The sequence below is a fragment of the Prionailurus viverrinus genome, chromosome B3 (assembly GCF_022837055.1).
Source record: "Prionailurus viverrinus isolate Anna chromosome B3, UM_Priviv_1.0, whole genome shotgun sequence".
Taxonomy (NCBI): domain Eukaryota; kingdom Metazoa; phylum Chordata; class Mammalia; order Carnivora; family Felidae; genus Prionailurus; species Prionailurus viverrinus.
In genome coordinates this window covers 117,707,522-117,724,834 of record NC_062566.1, presented here as the reverse complement: position 1 = coordinate 117,724,834, position 17,313 = coordinate 117,707,522, and the positions used below count along the sequence as shown (strand labels likewise).

At 53.7% G+C, this 17,313-nt stretch overlaps 1 protein-coding gene across 8 annotated transcripts in view; it reads right to left on the bottom strand.

The window, feature by feature from the left end:
• The window catches only part of TMEM63C (transmembrane protein 63C), a 71,037-nt gene that overhangs the window by 7,148 nt on the left and 46,576 nt on the right, over nucleotides 1–17,313 (bottom strand). For all 8 annotated transcript variants that reach the window (XM_047860954.1, XM_047860958.1, XM_047860956.1 and 5 more), the window contains 15 exons: nucleotides 16,260–16,402; nucleotides 14,826–14,874; nucleotides 12,744–12,852; nucleotides 10,143–10,216; nucleotides 9,440–9,520; nucleotides 9,204–9,327; nucleotides 8,329–8,462; nucleotides 6,774–6,896; nucleotides 6,238–6,391; nucleotides 4,934–5,040; nucleotides 3,878–3,964; nucleotides 3,247–3,312; nucleotides 1,153–1,315; nucleotides 805–910; nucleotides 232–399 (listed from right to left, as the gene is read on the bottom strand). In XM_047860954.1, the coding sequence (XP_047716910.1) occupies nucleotides 232–399; nucleotides 805–910; nucleotides 1,153–1,315; nucleotides 3,247–3,312; nucleotides 3,878–3,964; nucleotides 4,934–5,040; nucleotides 6,238–6,391; nucleotides 6,774–6,896; nucleotides 8,329–8,462; nucleotides 9,204–9,327; nucleotides 9,440–9,520; nucleotides 10,143–10,216; nucleotides 12,744–12,852; nucleotides 14,826–14,874; nucleotides 16,260–16,402 (1,688 nt within the window). The remainder of the gene's footprint in view (nucleotides 1–231; nucleotides 400–804; nucleotides 911–1,152; nucleotides 1,316–3,246; nucleotides 3,313–3,877; nucleotides 3,965–4,933; nucleotides 5,041–6,237; nucleotides 6,392–6,773; nucleotides 6,897–8,328; nucleotides 8,463–9,203; nucleotides 9,328–9,439; nucleotides 9,521–10,142; nucleotides 10,217–12,743; nucleotides 12,853–14,825; nucleotides 14,875–16,259; nucleotides 16,403–17,313) is intronic.

Sequence of the window (17,313 nt, the reverse complement as noted above, 5' to 3'; positions counted from 1 at the left end):
TACTATTTGGTCCGTGTCAGTCCCAGCCCTCCTCTTAGCCTCAAAGGTCTGCTGGGACTCTGGTACAAGCCCCTTAAGCCTAGAGAAGCCACCTGGGTGGCTGTAACCCGTGAGCAAGCCTTGCTCCTCCCGGGCCTTTTCTGCTTTAACAGAGCAGAGGTGTTGTTGAGGGCTTTCTGCAGCAGTGGGGAGCAGGAGGCGGCGGGACTGCCCGGCAGGCCTGGTACCTACCTAATCTCAGAATGGAGAAGAACAGCATCCAGAACAGACCCAGGAGTGGCGCGAAAATGGCCTGGTAGACAGCAGCCATGTGGATCTGCTCGTTGAGTTTGGTGGGCGCGTAGGAGTAGTACATGTTATAGCGGTCCGTGATGTGCTTCATGCACAGGTACAGCAGGCCTGCGGGGCAGGAAGACCGAGGCACATTCAGTGGTGATTCCTCAGCCGGGGCCCTGTGCTGTCCCAAGGCTCCCCAGCCCTGGGAAGCCAGATTCAGGTCTGGCAGGGCAGTGAGGGCCAAGGACGGGGCATCGGAGTTCTGTGGTGCCAACCCCTGGGACCATCGGCTTCCCTTGGGCCCCCAGAGCCTATTCTGCCAGTCTGGCGAAGGGTCATTCACTCGAGAAACATCCCACATTTGCAGCTACCCAACCTCCCCTGATCTGGCCCAGGCCCCTCCTCGTTCTGCTGACAGTCTGTCCCAGGTCTCCTCATGCTCCAGAAGGTGGCCTGACCTTTCGGGGCTCAGCTCCTCCGCCCAATACGAGAGTGGGCAGCCCTGGAGGTGTCCGAGGGAAGACTCACCAAAAGGGACAATGATGGGGCAGGTGATGCTGTATGCTACGACCACGCTGAAGACGTTCATCATCCACGCGTACTCTCGCCCGTACTGGAAGTCCATGGCGTGGCTCTAGGGCAGAAGGCAGGGGTCACCTGAGGTGGCTCGGTCCCCTCGGCTCGGCTGCTTCTGTGGCTTCTTGTCTATCCCGTGGGAGCCGGAAGGCAGCTCGGGCCTGGAGGCAGGCTCCCTTGCAGCCCCAGGACACCTCGCCTCTCACCTCGAGTCCCTCATGCTTCCAGCAGGCCCCCTTTCCTGACACCCTCCCAAAGGAAACTCTGAAGGCTGTGCTCAGGGAAGGGCCCGGCCCCCACCTTTCTGATGTGGACTCTCTCTGGCTCCGACCTGGAGAAGAAGAGGCGGGTGCTGTACAGGAAGAGTGACCCCAGGCGCAACAGCTCCATGCCTGTGCCAAGCAAAGCTGCCGTGATCACATAGTTGACGAAGAAGGCGCCATTGTCTGGCAGGAACACACACCTGGGAGAGTGGGGGACAGCACAGAAGCCAGAGGGAGAGGGAAAGGGCAGGGATGTCGGAAGAGAGGTAGAGGGTAGGGGTGGGGATGGGGATTATAAGCTTCATGTACACATGTGCCCCGGGCCCAATTTAAGTGAATGCGGGGCCTTCTGAGCAGGGATGAGGTTGGTGTACAAGTATGGATGTGTTGGGAAATACATGCAACTGGGAAATACATGCAAAACAAAATCAAAATCTAAAGCAGGGGTGCTTGACCGAGGTCCACAGACCCCAGAGAGTCCATGAGTAGAAATTTAGAGGTCTGTGACCTTGAAGAGTGAAAAGAATTACGTCTTTATTGTCACTAACCTCTAACTGCAGTGTAGCATTTCTTCCCATTAAGAGAACGTGGGCAACAAATCACAGCAACGTCAGCTATGGCTGTGACTCTGTCAGTAGTTGACATCAGATATTTTCATATCACGTTGCCGTTGCTAGTGATATATGACAATACTATTTGCACTCACCATCACTTCAAAATAAGGGTAGTTATTAAACAGGCTGCTGAATGACACATGCTAACTTTACGGGATCGACATTTTCCTGTCTGCAGCTGCGTACTTGGCATGGCTGGCCAGCTTCAGCTGGGAGTCATTCAGCCACCTGAATGAATGGTCGCATTGCCTGTTCTCACGTTGGTGACTCAGGCATCTCTGTGGCTGTCCAGTCGCCCCATCTACACAATTCTGTCCACTTGTTTGAAAAGAGAAATCTGTGAGCTCCCTGGGTATATTTCAGAACTCCTTCAAAAACTATTCTTTCTTGATGGCCTCAAAGTTGAGCCATAGAGCTACTCTCTCACACATAAACTGTATTGAAGATATTGACCTCACCAAAGATGAATATTCATCTCAGGAAAAAAAAAAAGTCCAACTTATCACAATTATAGTTTAACTGTAGAAACCTTACAGAATTCTGGTCCTTGCCCTATAAAGCAGGCTGTGAAAGCTTGCGTGTCATTTGCAACATGACATCTTTGAAAATTGGGATTTTCAATATTTTTAACCTGAAAACAACACAAAACAAAATCGAAATTGGCCGGATGTCCAACCTGACCCACATGTTGCTTTGTCAAAGATCCCATCACCTCACCCCAACCTAATGTTCTTCTGCTAGCTAACGGTGTCACACTAATGCCTTTAAAATAATAAAATATGGGGGCGCCTGGGTGGCTCAGTCGGTTAAGCATCCGACTCTTGATTTTGGCTCAGGTCATGGTCTCTCACACTCCGTGAGATCGAGCCCTGCGTCGGGCTCTGTGCTGACAGTGCAGAGTCTGCTTGGGATTCTCTCTCTCCCCATCTCTCAAAATAAATAAGTTAAATTAACAAAAACTAAAACAATAAAATGTAATTTCAGCTTGCTTGTGTTTAAAATCCACTGTCCTGTTAGGAAATGTGTGCATAAAGATTTTATGACAAATTTGACTTTTAAAATATTTTGATAACACCATTTCAGTATAATTGGTTTTCTTTGTGATCCAGGTATTCTGTGCATCTACAGGCATCTATTCAGAGACTATGTAAAACTGGAAAAATCTGAATAAGCTCCGTGGATTGTATCAATGTCAGTTTCCTGGCTGTGATACCGTATTATGGTTATGCAAAGTGTTACCAGAGGGGGAAACTGGATAAAGGGTACACAGGACATTGTGGGGGCCATTTCCTGTAAATCTACAATTATTTCCAAAACTTCATTCAGAGAAGGGATCCCAGGGCTTTACCAGATTGCCAAATAGGTCCATGGCCCGGGCTCTCTTAATGACAGCCTGTGTATGCATTCATCTCTACCCATGTGAGCAAATAAAGGACACACATATCTCCCTAGTATGGACCCATGGAAGCCCCAGCATACACTGGGAGTACACCTGTAGCATGCACTCTAGTACTCACTGGAACCGGATGGATGCCTGCTCCAGATAGTAGATGTCAAAGAGCCAGCGGAAAAAGACATTCAAACTAGAAACAAGAACAAGGTAGGTCCTTTAGTCAATGAATCTACGTGCTGAGGCTTGGGGTTCAGTTCCTCTTGGCCTGGCTTCCCTCCTGCTGTCCTCCCTTTCTCAATCCCTAGAGAGACTCTTGCATTCTAATATTCCAGCTGGACAGCCCATACTGCCTCTCTGCCTTTTTCGTGCTGGGCCACCCCTACCCCTAACCCTTTGGCCTCTCATCTCAAGGCCACTTCTAGCAAACTTTCACCAGGTATTTCTCCCACAGTGCTCTCTCCCTCTTCCAAATTTCTACTGCAGGTTGGCTGTGTTTTTTCCACTTTGGGCTCTCAGCTGACAGCCATGGCTCGTCTCCCCAGCTGGATGATAAGCTCTTTGAAGGCAGAGTTGACAGCTGACACCTTAGAGTTCACATGATACCTGGCTCATGCTAGGCTCATGACAGGCACCAGACTGTCCTTTGAGGAATGGATTTGCCGCAAGCACAGGTAGGCCTACAGTATCTGAAACAGGAGGTTCCAACTCTAGGGTGAGCCTGTCTGAGAGAGGAGGGATAATTGGAGGTGAGGTACCTGGTCAGTCCCATAGAGGGCAGAATAACCACCATGAACACCAGAAAGATGTAGCACTTGTTCACTATGATCAGATTCTGACTTGATCTGAAGGGAACAAAGAAATACGAGATAAGAACCAGGGACCTAAGTACAGAATGACGGGAAAGACAGAGGCAGCTGCCTGGGCTAGAAAATTGGTTGAACAGTGCATCCAATACCATCCCCACAGAGCGCTGAGAGCTATGCTGCAGCAGGGAAGAGTAGCATAATCAACTAGTGATGTCTGCCTTGGGCACGGGACGGGGAGGAGGGGCACACATGTGCTGTGTGCTCGACACCTTTGTTAGAGGGACATTACCAATGATAATCAGGATCCCTGCAGTTTTAATAATCAACATAAGCCACGTTCTTGGCCAGATAAAAGACCAGTAAGGGTTTCTGTCAGGACAAACCCCCTGGCTTACTGCCTGGTAGGATGGTAGGAGCTTCTGGTGCAGGAAATAACTTTTGAGACCCACACAGCCTTCTGGCAAAAGCCCAGGATGTGGTACATACTTTCTACCCCACCAGCTACCACCACAGAACTATTAGGGCCAAATAGCTCCTATTGTTTAAAATGCTGGTGCTGCACGGCCTGGGCCACAGGTGTCTACAGTCAGATTGAGTTCATGGGCTTCTCTGCAACTGCCTTCCTGACCTTCTTCAGATGAGTCCTGCTCTTTCCTCCTCCCCCGGTGCCTTCTGTCTGGGGTTCCTAGCACTGTATCTCTGCCTACAGCTCCATCGCCTCAGTGCATGGCTGGAGGCTGTGGGAGCAGCCCAAGAAGGGCTTGGTTTGGGCCTCACATGCTTGATATGGTGGTCCTATCTCAGGGTCCTTGAGCCCAGAGGCCCAGAGACAACTCAGACCCCTCTTTCAAAAAAAAGTTAGTCTTTTGGGATGGTTCTGGGTATCAAATCCACCCCTATGTCAATTCCACTCCTTAGGCCAGATGGCTGGTGGGGGAGTGGGCAGGGGAAGGGGCCGGGGCTGAGCAAACAGCAGGGCTGGGAGAGGAGGCCCCCCCATCTCACCTGGTCCAGTGGGCCTCTAGGAAGGCAGAGAAGTAGACCATCAGAGGCATTATCACTGTAAATGCCCAGAGCAACAGGGAGGGGAAGAACTGGGTTATGACTGGGCTCTGTAGGGTAGAGCGGAGGAGGGCAGAGACACATCAGTGCAAGAAGCGCCCCTTCCCCTTCTGGGCCACCCCTGCTTCTCCCACACCTCTGGCCTCGTCTTCCCCAGCTTAGTCCCAGAGCAGGCTTGGTTTCCCTGAGGCTGCGCAGCGGACCTGGCCTTCTTCGTCAGCCTTCCTGGCCAGGGGTCTGCCTGGCTGGTGGCGGGCAGAGGCTGACACCCCAAGGTCAAGTTCTGTCTTCAAGGGGCACAGGTGTTCTAGGCTGAGGTCCCTAGAGGGATGGCCTGGGGTTTTCCTGGTGACTCCGCCCGAGGGCCAGAGCCAGCTGCTGTCACTGATATGGCAGAGCTCACAGAGAAGACACTACTTTCCCTGTGATGTCGTGTGAAAGGAGGTATAGAAGTGGGTAAGGTGTGAAGGAAGAATCCCTAGGGTGGTGCTTTGTGGGCCTTCTGTGAGCTTGACAACAGAGAGCAGGAGCAAGCAGCAGCAGGCGTGTGGCCTGTGTGTGCACGTGTTGCTGGAGTAGGGATGGGGATTACATGCAAGTGGAGGCCTTCTAGGCCTGTTATAATGGCCTTGAGGCTATAGGATTTGGAGACAGGCCAGTCCAGTTTCTCTGATGTCCCATGTCAGTATGAAGCATCCTCTAACTTCAGGGGTGGCCCCTCCAGGGCCTACCGCCCCCAGCCTGGAGTGGGTGTGCCTGGCATGAGGGAAATGGAAGTCCTGCTTCTCTTGGATGGCTGCATGGGAGCTGACCTCACACTTCCCCACCCTCAACCCTACCCTTCAAACCAGGGACCCCAGCTCGAGAGAAAGTGGGGAGTGCAGAGCAGTCACACTTGCCACACCCTTGCACCTGTTGTGCCTCCAGCTAGTCTTGGGTGGCCCAATCTAAAGACTGGACCGCCCATCCCCTGCCCAACTCCCCACCCCAGAACCTGCCTGCAGCACCCCCCCCCCCTTTCCTTCCTTGCCAGCTCCAGTCCCCAAGATAGGCAACGACCTGTGCATTCGTCCCCTTTAGAACAAAGGAAACTCTACACCACCATCTACACAGCCATGGCCACCTCCACAATGGTGGTGGTGCAAGGGCTCTGGAGCCGCGTTCCAGGGGCCCCCCATCCCGTCCTCGCCTGGGTTCTTCCCTCATCTCCCTGGGGCCCCCATGCCTGGCCTGGGCAGAGGTGGCACCTGCAGGTTCTCAATGGGGCGGGTGACGTTGTACATGTCGATGGTGTTGATGATGATGGCAGGCGTGGTGAGGAAGAAGAAGAGGAAGAAGAGGAGGGTGTTGATTACGATAAAGCGGGCCCACCAATGGAAGCGGCGGACGGACAGGTGTTTCCTGGGGAGGGATGGAGGAGGGAGATGCACTTAGGACCTCGGGTCCCAGACATTAGACAGGCCCCACGTGCGGTTTCTTGCACACCAGCTGTAGACCCAGACTGCCCTGGTCTAATTCAGCCCCCTGGGCCCAGACCTGCTTGCAACAGGCCTGGATCCTCCCCTCAGTCACACCTTTTGTAAAGGCACCTGTGGTGGGCTGGGTTTGGGTGGGGGCAGAGGCCGTGGTGCTCAGGAGAGGACAGGGCCCTGCCAGCCCAGTGGGAGCCATACGTGGGTAACAGAGTAGGAGAACGGGTCCCGATTCCCTTCCCACCCCTTCTTCAATCTCAGCGAAGCTCAAAGGAACGGGGGAGAGGAGAGCAGTGGAGGGGGGCGCTTACCAAATAATGTCTTTAGGGTGTGGGGCAAGGGCAACCCTCCAGCGGTAGGATTTGACGGTGGTGGACACCGAGGACTGCTGGGGGGACACGCCACACTGGATGTACTTGTAATCTTCCTGGATGCTGCAGAGACGGTGGGGGGCAGGGATGGGCAGGAGAGAGAAGTCTGGGTGTGAGGACAACAGACTTAGGAGAGGTCTCATGCCAGGGTCCTAGAGAGATGGACCCCACTTCCTAGGGACTCTTGAAGCCTCAGATATGCCTCTCAGGACATTAGAGGTGGGCAGTTCCTAAAGCCTAGTCCCTGGAGAAAAGGGGCACAGAGGGAGGGACCACCCCGGAAGGGAGGGGACCACATGGTTCTCAGTTAATGTCCTTCCCCCTTAATAGCAGTGACAGCACAAAGACACGCTCTTTGAGGTTGGTGCCAGAGGTACTAATTTCAGCCTCATCTTAGTATTAATAGCTACCACGTGAGTTCTTTCTGTATGCCTGACACTGAGCTAATGGTTGATGAATATAGCCCCAATTGCACGGCTTGCTAAATTGAGGTGCCTGAGACACAACCAAAGAGGGGCAGATGCTGGCCCTGGGTCTTTGGTTTTCTAATTCACATCTCTGCTGTAATTAAACCTCAGATCCTCTCTAACGAATGACAGTGTGTCGGAAAAGAAACAGTGTTGTCTCACGTTGGTATATTGTTTGATATACCATATATACTAAATAGAACACATATCCCTTCGTATCCCTCTGGGAGGTGGACAGGGAAGATATAAGGAACCAAATTTGACAGATAAGAAATTGGAGAGTATAAGCGACTTGCAAAATTGCACACAATTGTATCTGACTAAATTCTAGGCTGTTCCACGGCTCCTTTGTAGGGTATGGGTGAGTGAAGACCAAGTGTTATGTACAACCAGGCTCCCTAAGAGAAAGGAGGGCCCCCACAATCCTCAAGGCACTGATTCTGGGGTTCCCATCTATTTGACCCTGTCCTTAGGATCCTTCCAGAACATTCCAGAGTGCATCTAACCCACTCCCTATCAAGGTAGAGCTGCCAGAGGCTGGGGCAGAGGAGGGAGGAGGCTGTAAGGCTATGAATTAGGGGAGACCTGCAGCAGGAGAGGAGAAAGAGCAAGCAGAGAGTCTCTACTCTGACTCTTTCACCTGTGGTGAGGACAGGGGTAATATGTAATGGGGGAAAAATGGATTCACTCTTGTCAAGGCCTGGAAGAGGAACCAAGATGTCTACTCTTAACACCTCCATGCTGAAGCAAAGACCTAGGGAATGGGGAGCCCAGGGCCTGGGTATCTCTGGAGACAAGCTGAGCCTGGCAGCTGTGGGGAAATGGATGCAGACATGCTCTGGAAAGCAAGATGGCGGCTGCCTGCGGAGAACACAGCGGGCTGGAGGGGCGGTCAGAACATGGCAAACTAGAGGGAGGTTCTCTCTCTTTCCCCCCTTGGCTGGAATGAGGTGAAAGAGGATGGTTTCACAGAAGCAGAAGCCCACTTGCAGGGCTGGGCACAGCAAGCTGCTGGCCCTGGCACTCACTGCTTTGTCATCCTGGAGTCCTGGAAGGTGACAAAGATCAGGTCCAGACGCTTCAGCCGAACGCGGTTGAACTCAGCGTTGAACTCATCAGTCAGCTGCTCCTCCAGCTCACTGTAATATTGTTCTGCATCTACCTGGGGTGAGATTTGGCCCTCAGAGCTGGGGAAGTCAGAGCTCCAGGAAGACCTCACCTGGGCATTGGCCCCTTTCCACTTGAGTGGTGGGCCTGAGGCCTTAGTACTGTTCCCAACCCCCTTCAAAGCCTGGCAAAGAGCTCAGGATCCCATTGGGCTCCAAGATCCCAACTTAAGAACAGGGAGAGGCTGTGACTCTGAAATTAGCTCCTTGCTCTTAGATCTGGGGAAGGTAAGGCACACCTGGGGGTTAGGGGGTGCTTTTGGACTTGGGCTGGACTCTAAAGGAGCGTTAGAATGTGTCTGCGGCATTTTTGGAGAAGAGGGATGATTCTTTTTCTGGACTGGCTAGAGTTCGGTCCTACCCTGTGGCCTCCTCCTAGCCACGGTGGTTGGGTAAGAAGATGGAGCCCAGTGCCTTCAAATGTTTCAGTCCTAGCCCTTTGAGAGCCTAAGGCCTGGAACCCTACAGCAGTCTACTGTGTTCTCTCTGGTCCTCCCATCCAAGACTAGAAGTGGGCATGAGCAAGCCTCCCTGGATCACCCAAGAAAGGCTTCAGCTCCTCTACATTCTCAACAGGGAGGCAGGAGGGAGGAGGAGGGAAAAGAAGGGAGGAGCTGGGTGCCACAGCACCAGAGCAGATCTGAATGGGGCCCAAGGGTCCAGAGCCCTGGACAGAGCTGGAGACCCAGTGCCCCAGCCCCTCCTCTGCTGTGTCCCCTGATGCCCGGGCCAGGTACCTCTTTGAAGCAGGTCCAGCACTTGCAGAAGCACAGGTGGGAGCAGGGGTGGATCTTGATCATCACCTTCCCATTCTTCTTGGCCTTGGCAGTGTAGTAGAGCCGCCCCCGCATCGCATGGCGCCTGTTGGCCGGTGGGCAGTGGGAGGAGGGATCTTGTGGCTGGGGACCAGCAGAGCCACATCCTCCCCTTGTACCCCCACCCCAGATCCAGACAGACCCCGCTGCAGACTCACCTCTGATCATCCAAATCGATCAGGGTCCTGACGTCATAGCAGAAGTGGACTCTGGTCACCACGCATCCTGGATAGGCCTCACTGTAGCCACAGACATGGATGCTGAACTAGCCTGTGGTGCTGGGGATATGCCATCCTCCCCACACTTCCGCCCCCCAGAACTATAGCCCACAGGGCTGAGTGGCTCAGCTGTCTGTGGTCCCTGGTTCTTGGATGGGAGACCCCATTACTCGTTCCTAAGGTCAAATTTCAGAGTTGATCCCTTGTCATCTAAGATTTGCCACATCCTTCCCATATGGTCCAGAATAGAGCCAGGTGGGCGCAGACCTAGAAATTGCTGCCCACGAGAAATAATTATCTCCTGGGGCTAGGACCTTGGGTCACGAAAGATGCTCCAAGATGACCTACTCTAGATAACTGGTCCAGGAGCTTGCCAGGCATTTGGTTGGAGCAGCAAGGGAAGGGAAATTTACACCCACCACGCACATGCCATGCGGGAAATCCCTTGACTTCAGAAAGCCTGCTCTGGCCACAGGGCCTCCCCCTTTCTGGAAAGCTAATCCTGAGCCAAGCCCAGGATGAGCTATCACCTGGGGTGTCTCTCTCGCTCCACCATCCTGTGCCAGCTTACTACCCACGTGAAGAATCAGGCAAGGTTACCAGGAAGAGGCAATCCACGCTTCAGTCCATTTGACCGACTTACTGAAAATGCTTAATGATGATTTCTGGGTCTTGGATGTCCGTGGGGACATAGGTGATCATTAGTGTCCTGGTGACCTAAGTGGGGAAGGCAAATGGAGAGAGAAGAGTGTGTTTACACAGGACTCCTGGATGTCTGGGTCTTTGGTGGCCCAGAACTGTCTGGAACAGGCTTGCTACTCAACCAGGCTGTCCTCTTGCTGGGGAAGCTCAGTGCCAGCTTCCCTGGCCTGTGTCCCTGAGGTCAGCAGGCTGTGGGCTGCGGGAAGCTGCAGGCAGGCAGGCCACGCCTCTGTTATTCTCTGTGATCCTGATCCAGAATAACTGCCAACGAAAGCTGAGGTCAAGGGAGAAAGAGGCAGAAGCTGTCAACAGGGAGGGCCGGGGAGGGAGCCTGGAGCTCTGGGACTGGCAGGGGCTGCTCCCGCTCCGGCTGATGGCACAGCCTCACCCTGCCATCACTCTGGCCTCCCTGCACCTCTGCTGTGCCACGGGATGTCACGAGAAGTCAGTGGGGCCGTCTCCAACATTACACTGGGCAGGGGGTCAGGAGGTGAGCTAGACTCTGGGGAGGTGATGGGGAAGCCCTTCAAATGTCTTCCTGACCCATCCCCTCAGGGTGACAGTGAGCTGCAAGAGACAGGAGTCTCAGCAGATGCTTCTGGTGACGAAAAGGAAAGCTGATGTAGCTGAGTCCACACTGCTCAGGGGTGCCCAAGCCACTAGGCCTGCAGGCCAAAGCATTCAGAGTAACCTTTCAGGGGTATGTGGATTTGCGATCTGGGGTGGGGTAGAGCACATCAGTCCTTCAAGATGGATGGCGTCAAGGGAACTGGTCCTACTCTACCAGAGCCAAGGGTGTTAGTCTTCATGGTTCCCCTTCCCTGCCACAGTCTGGATGGCCCGCACACCCTTTCCCTTGCTGGGCTGGTGCAGGTGCAGGTGCGGGTGCGGGTGAGGGTGAGGGTGAGGGTGCTGGTGCAGGCGAGGGTGGGGGTGTGGGTGAGGGTGGAGGTGAGGATGCGCGTGAGGGTTGTGGTGCGGGTGCAGGCGAGGGTGGGTGTGCTGGTGTGGGTGAGGGTGCGGGTGAGGGTGAGGGTGCGGGTGAGGGTTGTGGTGTGGGTGTGGGTGCGGGTGAGGGTGAGGGTGTGGTTGAGGGTGTGAGTGCAGGTGAGGGTTGTGGTGTGGGTGCGGGTGCGGGTGCGGGTGTGGGTGAGGGTGAGGGTGTGGGCGAGGGTGGAGGTGAGGGTGTGCGTGAGGGTTGTGGTGCGGGTGCAGGTGAGGGTGGGTGTGCTGGTGTGGGTGAGGGTCGGGGTGTGGGTGAGGGTGGGGGTGCTGGTACAGGCGAGGGTGGGGGTGTGGGCGAGGATGGGGGTGAGGGTTGAGGCGAGGGTGGGGGTGGGACTGCGGGTGAGGGTGTGGGTGAGGGTTGGGGTACAGGTGGCGGTGGGGTGCGGGTGAGGGAAAGGGTGCGGGTGAGGGGTAGTATGCAGGTGGGGGTGCGGGTGGGGGTGTGGGCGAGGATGGGGGTGAGGGTTGGGGCGAGGGTGGAGGTGAGGGTGAGGGTTGGGTGTGGGTGAGGGCGAGGGTGGGGGTGGGGCTGCGGGTAAGGGTGTGGGTGAGGGTTGGGGTGCGGGTGGCGGTGGGGGTGTGGGTGAGGGTGAGTGTGCAGGTGGGGGTGCCGGTGAGGGTGAGGGTGAGGGTGCGGGTTGGGTGCGGCTCAGGCGGGCAGCACTGAGGGCCCACCTGCCGCCCTTGGGCCTCATGTCTACACCCTCAGGGCAGCTGTGCACTTCAAGCGCCTGGACTGCCAGTAGCAGGAGCAGGTGTGAAGCGTCAGGGCCCCAGTGCAGGCTCCACTGCTGATGGATGGGGAGTTGGCGGGAAGGTGCCCGACGGCCCCCACCCCACTCAGGCTGGGAAAACTCGGGGGGGGGGCATGTTCTGCCTGATCCCCAGGCTGCCCAAAGTGCCCGTTCCTCAACGGCTGCCTCTTATCTGCATCTTCTTCTCCCTCTGACTCCCCCCCACCCAGCCCAGTGGTTTTTCCTAGAATCACCTTCAAAACAGGCGAGTGCTGTGCTATTCCTTATCGCAGTGCCTGCTTGGGAGGTGGGGTGGGGTGACCCAAACCAGGACAGGGAGGAGACTGGGCCAGGACCTGGGGTCTCTGACCTCAGAGGCTGTGGAAGGGCAAGGAACTTGGGCATTCCCCAGCAGGGGGCACTGAACACTGAGGATGGGAGCCCCCCTGCTGGCCCCGGGGTTCGTTAATCCTTTAGTCTGTGGATGGTGGGGGTCCAGGGGTCTTTGGAGAGGGGCCAGGCAGCGGGGTGTAGCGGGAGGAGGCACCTGGGACAGCTGTTTGCCAACTGGCTTGGGAGAGTTTCAGTGGTTTACCACCCAGGACAGCTGTGCTAGGGGCCAGGTGCTGATTCACCGGGCTAAGAGCAGGAGGCTTGTGCCGCTCAGGTGAGACTGCCCCCTACAGGTGTGCAGAACGTGCCCGTGTGGGGTGCCTCTGCAGGCTGGCAGTGGGACGGTCCAGCTGGGGAGGGCTCTGGCTGGCAGGGAGTAGTTCCGGGAGTCCATTTCGCTTACTCACCTTATGGCTCTTCTTGGGCACAAACCCTAAACAGTGATGGGTCATGAAGACGAAGTTAATGACGAAATAGAGGAAGGAGAAGCAGCTATGCAGCCACAGGACCTTACTCCTGCCAAGAACAAGACACAGGAGGGGTGAGACCATCCTCTCCCACCCCATCCGGTTCTCCCCTGGGCCACCCTCTGGTGCATCCAGACACTGGGGCACCTTGGAAGGGGACGGCCATGGTAAGAAGCAGGTGCCCCATGTGGGCTGCTAAAGGCTAACGTTTGTTGAGTGCTTCCTATATGGCAGACCCAGGCTGGGACTAGATGCTTTATGTACATTTCTCACTAGACCCTAACACCATACGAGGGTGGTACTGTGACTATCTTCATTTGATCAGAGTGGCGGGTGGCCTGCCCGAGGTCACTCCTAGCCGGGGCAGCCCTGGCAGTTGAGCCTGGGCAGAGGAAGCGCTTCGACTCCTCACCGCTGTGCTGTGCTGCTGGCGGCCGCAGCTCAGGCTCCCATGGCTGCCCAGCAGCCCACGCGGAGGGGTCATCTGACCTCTGTGGCGAGGGACAGGGGGTCACACTCGCGTCCAGAGGGAGGAGGGCCCGGCGGGTTTGCTCTGCCTCTATGGGGTAGGAAGGGCGGTGGCACACGGGCTTTGGGCTCAGATGATGCTGTCCCGGGGCATCTGGCCAAGCTGACTGTTCAGAAATAGGGCCCACCTTATTTGGTGCGGTCTGAGGAGAGAAAAGCTGTGTCGCTTCAAAATATCTCCTCGCCACTCATCCCAGTGCCTGACATTTCACATAACATCCCCCTCCAGCTAGGTGCTTCAATCTTCCTTTCCTGAGAGCCGGCAAGTTTATACGGTCTCTAAAGAACATTCCTGCTTTCTGCCAATACGGATTTATGGATTTTGAAGGGTCTTTCCTGCCCTATTAAAATTAACATCCTGGGGGCGCCTGGGTGGCTCAGTCCGCTAAGCTTCCGACTTCGGCTCAGGTCATGATCTCGTGCCCTGAGAGTTCGAGCTCCGTGTTGGGCCCTGTGCTGACAGCTCAGAGCCTGGAGCCCGCTTCGGATTCTGTGTCTCCCTGTCTCTCTGCCCCTCCCACTCATGCTCTGTCTGTCTCAAAAATAAACCAACATTAAAAAAATTTTTTTAATAAAAATAAAAATTGACATCTTGTTGGGAAGGTGTAGGCACCGCACCCCCACCGTGGCTGGCCGGGGAGAAGGCGGTGAATTCTGCTCTGGTGTCGGCAGCACCGGGGGAGGAGATGGCTGGAAGGGGTGCTAAGAGGATGCCACAGCCCCATTCTGCTGATTTGGGAGTTTGATGGATTGCAGGGTGCGGGGGCAGAGGGGCCGGGGTGGGGCAGGAGCGTGTGAACCCCCTCCCACACCTGCTGCTTCAGCTTTGTCAGGAAGTCAGCCACACCTGGCCGAGACACCCTGGGGGCCTGTTTTCTCAGCAAGGACCGGCAGGGCCACATCTGGCTCAGTACAAGTTGATCTGATCAGGTTGGCTGCTGTTGAAATCCACAAATCACGTCCAACAGTTCTTTCTCCACCACAGACTAGACTAGTAATAAAGCTCAGGGTGGCGGTGCAGTGCCCCAGACCCAGGGTCAGCTAATGGCACAGGTGGGGCATAAACTCAGGTCATGTGGTTCCTCAGTCCCCCTGCTGTGGGAATCAGGTCTACACTTTATTCGGTTGTATGAGGGTTAACTTGCTCTATTTTGTGAGCAGGAAATAATACCTCACGCCTCTGCTTGCTGCAGGGTCTTTGCCACTTGGGGGCTGGACACATTAAACAAACAGGACCATCTTTCCAAGTCTTCAGGAGTGGCCAGTTTGGGTAGTTCTACCTACTACAGATGTGGGGACACTGAGGCAGCAGGAGTCCTGCCCCCCTAAGAGAATGCAACTTCTGGCATCCTACTCAGTGCATGGGTCCCAAGGAAACCAGGCCTTTCTTAGCAGCAGAGCAGTGCCCGTGTTTTTGACCCACAAGTTGGACCTTCTCTCCCCACCAATAACCCTGAGCCAGTAGAATGGGAGGTAAGACGATCAGGTACCTACTCTATGGAGACATTGACAATGGTGGTCCGACCGAAGTGACTATTCCAATCTGAAAGAGAAGAAAGTGACTGATCTCAAAGCTGGTTCCCTGATTGAGTGAGTGTGGGAGCTGCTTGCGTTCGAGGTTCCCAAATGAATGCCTGGGGTCTAGAGATGCTTGCCCACATCCTCCCCTCCCCTCTTGTTCCCCAGAACTTGCCCCCACCTCCCCACAAAACCAGAAGAGGCCTCTTCTTCTTCCCGAGACTGCTGGTTGGGGCTCTACAGCCCGGTCTTGACGAGGCATCCCCAGTGCCCAACTGGATCAAGCAGACACCAGTAAATGCTTATTGAAGGAGCCCAGGGCCCCAGCACGAGTGGAGGGAAGAAATCAGTAACACTGTTACCCCTGGCAACAATCACAAGAATGTCACATTGCCTCCTTTCGACAGAGTAAAGCCTTCTGGCAAAATGTATTAGTTTGTCAGTTTGGACATCTCTGGGTATTATGAAATGTGTCCAGAAATCTTGCGTTGATATACTAGACATATCTATGTTACATGTAATATAACGTATCATTGCCAACACACAAGCTCTTAGGAAGGGAATCTGGAAAGACAGAAGTTACTGTGGCAGTGGTATCTCATGGCACATTGTGTGCTAGCTTGAATTAACTGAGGTCTGCCTCTGGCTGAGGAGAAACAGACGCCTGAGGAATCAGGGTACCACTGGCTGCCACATGGGCACTTAAGGTGCTAAGCTACACCACTTAGTTGTACAGCCTTCGGCTCCGTCCATCTTCACATTTCTAAGTGAAATACTGGCTGTTATTCACCGGACACTCACTACGTGCCAGGCTCTGGCATCGTCTCCCGATCCCCATGACAGCTGAGGATCTGAGGCCTGGGGGGATTGATGTGCTTAATATAATAAGTCATTTGCTAGATCGAGCAAAGGTATTTTCTGGGAAGCAGACGCGGGTCAAGTCTACACCCACAATGTCATTCTGTCAAAAGGACCCTCTTATAACGAGTGTGGCTAGACTTCCTATCAGACCAATTTTACACTTCCAGTGCTATGTCTGTCACAGAGCGGATGGGGAGAGATCAAGTTCAGGGATCTTTGCAGTAGGTCACATGCCATAAAAAGGCCTCTGCAAAGACCTGGCAAGATGTAGGGTGGGGCTGCAGGTAAACATTCAGCTCCAGACTGAATTACTACTGTGTGTCTGCCATGGGCCAGGTCCTGAGCCACACTTGTGATGAAGGACGCCCCAGGTCCAGTCTCCACATGGGAGGACAGAAGTTTGGGTTGTCCTAAGGTCACATAACTAGTTTCGAGATGTGGACTTAAATTTTAGATTTCTAGACTACCAAGACCCAAGCTCTGCCACGCCTACCAGGCCGCCCGTTAGGTCGAGTGGCCCAGGCGCAGGGCGCGCTGAGCTCCGCCTACCCAGAACGGTTCCAGTGTAGTTGATGGGCAAGATGATGCCCAAGGAGGGGATGCAGAGGATAAGCACAAAGATGATGAGATGATACTGGAACATGATGTAGATGCGGGCATCGTCTCCACACTTGCTAATTAGATCCTCGTTCCTGGAAGAGACACACAGACAAGGACACGCCTCAGGAGCCAGCGTGGCCACAGCTTAAGTCGGAGGGAGGTAGAGAAAAGGAAGAGAAGATTATCAACCTACCCCCAAGTTTTCTTTTCTTTTCTTTCTTTTCTTTTTTTTTTTTTTTTTTAGAAATATCACCCTTCATCTCAAAGCCTGTTATGCCTCAAATGTATTTCACTGAATTTCACAGGCGTATCGAAGGCAGAAGTTATGTTACAGACACTCGGGAATCCAGAAGCACTTTTGAAATCAAGCATTCATTCTATCTTTTATTGCTTCTTCATACATTTTGAGTGCTTGCCATGGTGCGTGCACCAGACAAACCACCAGCGAGATCAAGATGCATCCTATTTTTTAAAAAGTTGTTTCTTTTAATGTGTCAGTTAAAAAGGAATTCTTAAAACCACAAAGAGATATCACTCCATACTGCCAGATTGACCAAAGCTAGAAAGTCAGACAATACCAAGTCTTGGCAAGGGTATGGGGGCACTGGGAGCTCTCCCACACTCATGGGTACGACTCCGGCAGAGCCACTTTGGAAAGCAGTTGGTATTATCTAAGGAAATTGAATGTATGCACAGCCTATGACCTAGTAACTCCAGGTCTAGTATTAACACATGCACATATCAAGAGACATGTATAAGAATCTCATAGATGCCTTGTTTATAACAGCCTCAAACAACCTAAATGTCTACCGAAGGTGGAAATGGACACAAGAATTGTGAGATAATGTATGTATATACATGATATATATATATATGTACATATATATATGTATATATATAATGATATATATATATATATATATAAAACACTGTATGTATAACGAAATACTATACAGAGATAAAAATGAATGACCATAGCTGAACCTCACAAACACAATGTTGA